Below are 8,475 nucleotides of genomic sequence, written 5' to 3'. Positions count from 1 at the left end.
AATACATACAGTATAGAGCCAATATTCATAACTTCAACTACAAAATTGATACACACATATAGACAGCCTAATCATAACCAGTAAACCATAACCTTGTCTTAGACACCCCATTTGACCCCCTTTATACAAGATTTGGGTGCCACTACAGGACCTTGGTTGCAACAATGATCTATATGGTCCCAGATTATATCAATAACGTCACAGCCGGTGCTACCATTTAGGCAAACTAGGCGGTTGCCTAGGGCGCCAAGATTTGGGGGCGCCAAAAAGTGGTGCCCCCAATTTTTTTTTTACAGCATTCCTACGCTCCCTCCCCGAGCGAGCGGTTGCTGCTCCACTTCTCCCGCCTCCCAGGCTTGCAGCACCAATCAGCTGTTTGGCGCCGCAAGCCGGGGAGGGGAGGAGAATTAGAGCGGGGGCGGCGTGCTCAGGGAGGAGGCGGAGCAGAGGTGAGCTGGGGTGGGGAGCTGCCGCACGGCTCCCCGGGGGGGGGGAGCTGCCGCGGGGGGGTGCCTCAGGGCAGGGGGGTGGAACTGCCACGGGGGGGGGGCGCCTCAGGGAGGAGGGGGGGCGGGGAGCTGCCGCAGGGCGGGGGGAGGCTCAAGGTGGAAGTTTCGCCTAGGGCGCGAAACTTCCTTGCAGCTGCCCTGGGGAGAGGCATAAGAAACACTAAAAGCCAAAGAAAAGCCTGGCCTTGGCCAGAACACAAGCTTACTCCTTACCCCTCCCATGGGATACAAAAGAGGTGTGATGAAGACCCCAGATGCACGACCCTCCAAAACGGAACATGACCATAAGTTGTAAGGGGTGTGAGTAGGGGAGTGCACTGCAGGTATATTTGGGCCTGCTAAGAAGGAGGAGGGGGGAATAGGGAACAGGGAGACAAGCAAGGCTCTGAGGAGTCAGAACTGGGAAGGGTGACAGGGCGTAAACGCTCTGCAGCATCCGAGCTGGGAACAGAACACTGGGAAACAGACTCGGCTGGCATGTAGAACTATGGATATGCTTGTTTGGAACAAACCCCAATAAGCATCACATTGCCTGCACTTCAGACTTCTGGTCTTCTGCTTTCTGTCTGAATGACAAGAACCAGGGGAGGGAAAGTCCTCCAACAGCCACAGAGATCAATTATATGAAGTTGAAGAAATTTGGACCCTGTTTCTAGATACATTTGGATAAAAATGTTGAGATAACTCAAATAATGCCATGCTTCCATTCAAACTTACCCCTCTACTTTTTTACTCACCCCCAATCCCGTCCCTCTCTATTCATGTATGCCTTCTCTTATTGTATTACTATTACTCACACCCTAACATGTTATCTCTATGTAGCATTGCCTGGATTTGTTGTGTCTAGTCTTGCAACTTTGACAAGTTGTAAAATTGTGTAATTGCATAATTTTATTGGAGATCCTGTGAAGCATGCCATATTTGGAAACACACACAGCTGTAAATCATTTACCTTTCTGAATCTTTCATTGTCTACTTCTTTACAAAAATCAGTCACACACACAAGATTTGGCCCCAGTCGTTTCTTGGTTCTCTGGACAAAATTTTTTAACAATTTTTAGAATAAAATTACTTGGTTCCCAACATCTTGAAAAACCCCTTTCTACCCAATATGGCCATGCCTCCCTTCTCCATCCTTATCAGAGACATTATCTCTCCCCCTTCCATGCTCCTCCCTGTCTCCTCTCCTCCTGGCTCACCTTACAATCCAGTGTTCCCTTGTAGATGTGGAGATGGTACATGATCACATGTCTGATTTGGGTCAGTAAGACAGACACCTTCCTGTTCAAAAGCAGAGCTAAACTTTAATGGTGTTTAATGGGCAGGTGCTGGTGTTGGGGGTTGGGCAGGGACAGGTGCTTGTTTAGTTGCAGCAGAAGAACTTCACATCATTGAGTGCTGTGTCATCCCCACCTCCCTGGGATGCCTCCACCTTCGTCTGGATCCCACAAATGCCCCCAGAGCTGCAACGATTGCTCCATGGGCCAAAATCACCCCAGGAAAGTGAGGTGCCCATCATCTTGGCCCCATCTGAGCATGTGAACTGGATGTTGTTGGCCGCCGTGTCATCGCCCCATCCCTGGAACGGTTCCACTCTCAGCGAGAAGGAGATCAGGTCGCCCTCGGTGCACCTTTGGACCTCAGTCCAATCGCCCCACCTGCCAAAGAAGAAAATAATTACCTGAGACTTACTCAGGGTCTGCTACCCACCACGGGGCACCAGTCATCGTAGCTACTGTGCACCAAGCCCAGTGTTCATAGGACACACAGCAGTGACCTGAAAACAGGCCTGGAAGAACCTGGGGTATTTTGTTTTCTTTTTCTTGAGTAGTGTTTTTTCTTGCTTGTATTTAACCTCAGAAATATCAGACGTGTCAAGCCTGGTCTTCCCTGGTTTTGCTGGAGGACTCCCTTGGGGACTCAGGAGATGAGCCTTGAGTGACAATTTGGGGAAATGTGTGTAGAACTTATCAGTTCTGGTTGATATTACTGAGTTATGATGAAATGTTACTATGAAAAACTGCTGTATCATAAATGCCTCTCTGTATGTAGATCCACCACTGCTGACAGGACACGCACCAAATATTCTCCAGACTGAAGACAACGGGGAGGTACTTAATGTTAATGACAATGTTTTGACCATGCAAAAGTTATGCAAAAGAGTACCTGCATTCCAATGCAAAAAATACTTCCTCCGCTGTCTGAGGGGATGGAGTTTTTTTTGAGCTATGGAAAGTTACCAAACACAGAACTAAAAAATCAGCTAGGTGACCAGGACTCAGGAGGTATTTAAAGATGGGGAAAGAGTCAGACAGGAAGAGGAATCAATGGGCAGGAAAGAGCAAGATCAGAGAAGCAGGGGAATGGAACTCCATGAGGGAGAAGTCCTCTGGCATGTGATACACGCTGACCCCAAATAAAACAAGGAGGGAGGACAGGATGGGATGATGGATGAAAATGTTTTGTTCGAATCAGGAGGTATGAGGAGTAGGGTTGGTAACTAACCACATCAGAAGGGTAATACGTTTATATAAGTGTATGAAAGAGGGGTCTCAAAGGGGGTGTCTGTCTGGCCTAAGGGGAAACGGAAAGTCACGTCACTTACTGAGCTGATCCGTTGTCATGGGCATACATGTATTAGTGTTCCTGTAGAGTCTATGGGGTACTAGTACCGTGCTTTGTTGACAGTAAACCTGGCCGAGTGCCTTCACCACTGAACCAAGTCTTTGGTCTTCTTGGGCAGTTCGATCGAGGCCTGCTGTACCAGCTACCTGGCCAGAGCCAGTGCAACTCACAGAGCCACGAAGTGACAACAATGTCAATGGCAAAATCCCACTCATTCCAGTAGCGCCAGGATTTCACCCAAAGAATATGAAAGGATGTAGCTAAAAATTCCTTTTCCCAACCCCCAATTGCTGCAGCTTTCACAGTGGACTCTGGGGCTGGTATCGTTTCACTGGTTCTCTCCAGTCCTTCACAGCAACTTCCAGGGCACACAAGATCTGAATTTTAACATGAAATGGCCAGCTGTGTCCATCATAAAGAAGCAGAAACAGAACAGCCAATGCCCTATTTCAATTTTCCTTTACAGATTACCTCCAAACAGAGGGAATAGTCCGAGAAGAGACCCTGTGCAAATGGCATTGTTCATGGTTATTCTCTCTGCACTTGCAGAGCAGGAGGGATGGGAGAGAAACCAAAGAGCTACTCACGGCCCCACCGTGGACTCGATGACGGAGCCGTCAGTGCAGTACAGGCGAATGCCATTCAAAGCCGTGTCATCATATATTATCCCAGTGCTTTTTTCAGGCTCCACCTAGGAGAGGGGTACAGGAGATGGTGGCACAGGTACAGATTGGAACGAGAAGTGTTAGGAATCCCACCCCCAAGCCAATAAACCAGGGATTGGCAACCTTCAGCACATGGCCCCTCAGGGGAAGCTGCTGGCCGGTCAGGCCAGTTTGTTTATCTGCAGCGTCCGCAGGTTCAGCCGATCGCAGCTCCCACTGGCCATGGGTTCACTGTTCCAAGCCAATGGGGGCTGCGGGAAACAGCGTCCAGCACATCCCTTGGCCCATGCCACTTCCCGCAGCCCCCATTGGCCAGGAATGGTGAACCGCAGGTAAACAAACCGCCCCGACCCGCCAGCGGCTTTCCCTGACGGGCTGCGTGCCAAAAGTTGCTGATCCCTGAAATAAACCCTCCCAACTACCTGTTATTAAATTAACTGCATTTCTTAAAAGAAAGGAAAATGTCCAGCAATGCAGGTCTCTCTCTCTCTCACACGCACACGGTGTGTGTCTCTGTCTCTCTCTGCCATGCTGTATCTCCTCCCTCCATTTGTGCTGCCTTGTAGAGTGTGAGGCTACATTAACAATGTGTTAACCCTTGAGGGCTCAGCCGAGTGCTAGTTCATCATTTAGCAGTAAAAACAATGAGGAGTCCTTGTGGCACCTTAGAGACTAAGAAATTTATTTGGCCATAAGCTTTCGTGGGCTAAAACCCACTTCATCAGATGTGTTCTAGCCCACGAAAGCTTATGCCCAAATAAATGTGTTAGTCTCTAAGGTGCCACAAGGACTCCTCGTTGTTTTTGCTGATACAGACGTACACGGCTACCACTCTCAAACCTGTCATCTAACAGTAAGGCATTCCCTGCGAAATATCCCACCCTCTTCCACCCTCTGATTCCACCACCTCAACCAAGCTTCACAATCATCGTTGTATGTGCATATATATAGATATAGATATATACACACACACACAAACACACACAGTCTTTTGTCTGGCAAAAAAAATTTCCCTGGAACCTAACCCCCCTATTTATATTAATTCTTATAGGGAAATTGGATTCACTTAACATCATTTCACTTAAAGTAGCATTTTTCAGGAACATAACTACAATGTTAAGCAAGGAGTTACTGTTATTCCCCTTTATGTTTTCCACCTCTTTGACATACACTCTGTCAGGCAGAGACCCTGGATCCCTGCTGGGATGGGTGAGCAGGCTGCCCCTACCCATAACCCCCACACTGGATTTCCACACACAGATTCACAGCAGTTAGAGAGGGGAGATATCCAGGCTGGATTTAAATGCAGTGGTGATGGGACTCCCACTCATTCCCTTACTCCACAGACTAACAGTTCCTTCTCTGGCAGGGAAACCTGAGGCTTAGTTTACACTAGAATAGTTTTGCTGTTCTAGCCTTACTCACAATGTCCTCCTTCTGTATCCGTCACTGTAGTAGCAAAAAAATACTTTTGCTGGTATAGCTTATTCCAGTTTGGTGAGCAAAATATACTGTCCTGGCAACAGCACTTTTGGCACATCTACTAGGACATTTGCCAGCATAGAAATATTTTCAAAAAATGAAAATAAATCACACCCTTAACAGGCATAGCTCTGCTGGCAAAACTTTCTAGTGGAGGCCTGCCCTCAGAATAAGTTTCAAGCAAAACTTCCTTCACTCATTGTATTCCCTTCCTCCTACTTCCCCCACCCCCTTTCATGTTAACACCTTTCAGATACTTACAGTGGTCACATCCCCACCTCCTACTCGCGGTTTACCCGAGCCAGACAGATTTAGCTCTTTTAGTATCGCCTCCTAACTCTGCCCCTACACCCCCTGGCCCTTTCTGCTTTGACAAATGTTTCTGGTTGAGCCCAAAGCAAAGCCCCATTAGCCCAGCTGTGCAGACAATTGTGTTCTCATCTCCTTTCTGCCCCAGCTCTGGGGTCACGGACATTTCCTGCCCCACACCCTTTAATAATCTCAGTGGCCCTGTATGCTGATGGCTGACCAGAATCTGAGGAAGAGAGGATTTTGAAAAACCCAGAAACAGCCTAGAGTCAAGAGAAGTTCTTGCTGAGAGACTGGGTGATGAGTGACCAGGGGGTTGAGACAGTGGCAAGGAGCTGGGAAGAATTTTACCTTCAATGCAAATCCATTTGCGAATCCACGGGGGCAAAACTCCTTTTCCCCCCATTCACCCCATGAGCCTCCATTGGATACAGTGATGGTGTCGGTGTACCTACGCACTGCTGTACCTTTGCATGGATGCAAGCAGCAGGAGAGGAGCAGGCAGAGCCCTGCATGGATGAGGGGCTGCATGGTGAAGTATCAGCTCTGGAGCTATCCAGGGAGAAGCTTGTGAGTGACTAGCAGCCCCAGGCACAGGGAGCTTTATACCCAGGAAAGCTGGGCTGGGTTTCCTTTCTGGCCTGGTGCCAAATCAGTTTGGGAGCAATCACTCAATGGTCCCTGCACCTAGACACTGACCCAACCACCCCTTGCACACAAAGGGCTCATCATTCCCCAGTGAGACAATTCTCAGAAATAAATGCACAATATGTACTAACCGATAAGGCCTGGTTAGAGGCCTTTGCTCTTTGTTTGCTTATATTTTTACAGGTTAACCTATAAATTTATATGTAACCCTTCTGCCCAGCTGAGTTGGCAACAACAAGGGCCAGGTTCAGTATCTAGGGGTTCCGTTTCAATAACGCAATGGAAAACCGGCTCGAGCCCCCACCCAGTGACCTGGGACAATTACATACCACCCCCTGGGCGCCTCTAAGAGGCAATACTTCCCCTCTCGCAAGCACGGAGTCTGAGTGTAGCAGAAAATGTTTAATAACATGAGGTAAACGACACCAGCATTAAATTGGGAAAACACCACAAACAGGATTCATAACACAAACCATGAGCAAGACCCACCCCCAAAGTCCCAAAAGTCCAACAACCCAAAAGTCTCTGTCCCTGGTCAGTGCAGCCCCAGAGTTCAAAAGTTTATCTGCAGAGTCTTACCCTCCCCCCCCAGCCTGGGTGGAAATCAGGGGTATTAAGGGGCATCTTACGTGGTCCGAGGCCAACTGCCCCACCTCTCCTTGGGGTTCTGCTGCAGCCGTCACCACTAGCCGCAGAGGTGAAAGTAATCCGGTACAGCGTACCGGCAAGAGCCAGTACGCCGTGCCAGACCGCACCGGCTTCCGTGGAGGGGATTTAAAGGGCTCTGGGGACGGCTGGGCTGGGGACGGGATTTAAAGGGCTCAGAGCTCCCCGCAGTGGCAGGAGCTCCGGGCCCTTTAAATCCCAGCCCCAGCCCAGCAAGGCCCTCTGCATCTGGGAGCCCCAGGTTGATTTAAAGGCCCTGGGGCTCCCAGACACAGCCGGTGCCCCAGGGCCTTTAAATCTTGAGGCCCCGCCTCTTTTGGATGAGGCCACACACCCCTCAGGACTCCAGCAGTACCGGTAAGTCCTGTAAATTACTTTCACCCCTGACTAGCCGCTCCTCCAGCCATCCTGTGAACCACTCAAGGCACGCCACAAACTGCTCCGCTCGCCATCCCATGGGCCACACCAACCAGCCCACAAACTGCTCTGCCAGCCACTTAGCAATAAATCTTCAGGCTCCCCCACTAGTTAGCACAGCACTCAGTGATCTCAGCTCTTAGCAATTTCAGCTTGTAATAGGGGAGCCCCAGTGCTGGTGCACCATTGGCCCAAAGTGAATTCAGCATAGCAACCTGTAACTAGACTCTTAATGGAATCAAAATTAGCTCTGCTATTCAACAGTGGAGAGAGGCAGTGGTGCAATTGGTGTTTCAGGTCCTCAAAGGGGGCCTATACCATCAGGTACAAATATCTGTCCCCAACCTCTCTCAATTCACTGGGTTTTGGAACCCATGCCCTTTGTCTAGCAAGTGCTACTTAGTTAATGGTGAGTCCCTCTGTCTGAAAAGTCCCAACCTTATTAATCTTTTCTCATGTGAAGTTGTTCCAGACCCTGATCATTTTTGGGGTTTTTCCTGTGCCTTTTCCGATTCCAATACATTTTATTGAAGATGTGGTCATACCATGGATTTATATGAAGATAGAAAGGGGATAGATAATAAAACAGGAAATACTTTCCTAACGATTCCCAACATTCTGTTAGCTTTTTGATGGCTGTTGCACATTGGGTGGATGTTTTCAGAAAACTATCCAGAATGATTCCAAGATTTCTTTCTTGGATGGTGGCAACTGATTTGAACCCCATTCTTTTGTATAACTGGATTATGTTTTCCAATGTGTTTTATTTTGCATGTATCAACCTTGATTTTCATCTGCCATTTTCTTGCCCAGTCATCCAGTTTTGTAAAATCCCTTTGTAACTTTTTGCAGTCTGTTTTAAACTTAGCTACCTTGAGTAGTTTTTTATCATCTGCAAATATTGCCATCTCACTATTTGCCCCTTTTTTCCAGATCATTTATAAATATGTTTAACAGTACTGGTGCCAGTACAGACCCCAGAACACCACTATTTACCTCTCTCTATTCTAAAGACTGACCATTTATTTGTTCCAAAACCTCCTTTAATGACATCTTAATCAGGGACAGTTCCTCAGATTAACTCTGATCACCCAGTGGCCTCACAGATTATTTAGCAGGCTTCCTGCTTTTAATGTACTTTTTAAAAAATGTAA

General features: G+C 48.1%; 1 protein-coding gene across 1 annotated transcript; it reads right to left on the bottom strand.

The window, feature by feature from the left end:
• Positions 1-1,872: 1,872 nt before the first annotated feature.
• Positions 1,873-6,121, bottom strand: LOC135895601 (vitelline membrane outer layer protein 1-like). Its single transcript, XM_065423741.1, has 3 exons — positions 5,942-6,121; positions 3,722-3,825; positions 1,873-2,167 (listed from the first exon to the last, which is right to left on the bottom strand). Exons 1-3 carry the CDS (start codon positions 6,119-6,121, stop codon positions 1,873-1,875), a joined length of 579 nt encoding a protein of 192 aa, XP_065279813.1.
• Between the last annotated feature and the right edge of the window lie 2,354 nt (positions 6,122-8,475).

This window comes from Emys orbicularis, chromosome 1 (assembly GCF_028017835.1).
Source record: "Emys orbicularis isolate rEmyOrb1 chromosome 1, rEmyOrb1.hap1, whole genome shotgun sequence".
In the NCBI taxonomy this organism is placed as follows: domain Eukaryota; kingdom Metazoa; phylum Chordata; order Testudines; family Emydidae; genus Emys; species Emys orbicularis.
The sequence above is the reverse complement of the archived record's forward strand: the minus strand, read 5'-3'. Positions and strand labels throughout refer to the sequence as shown.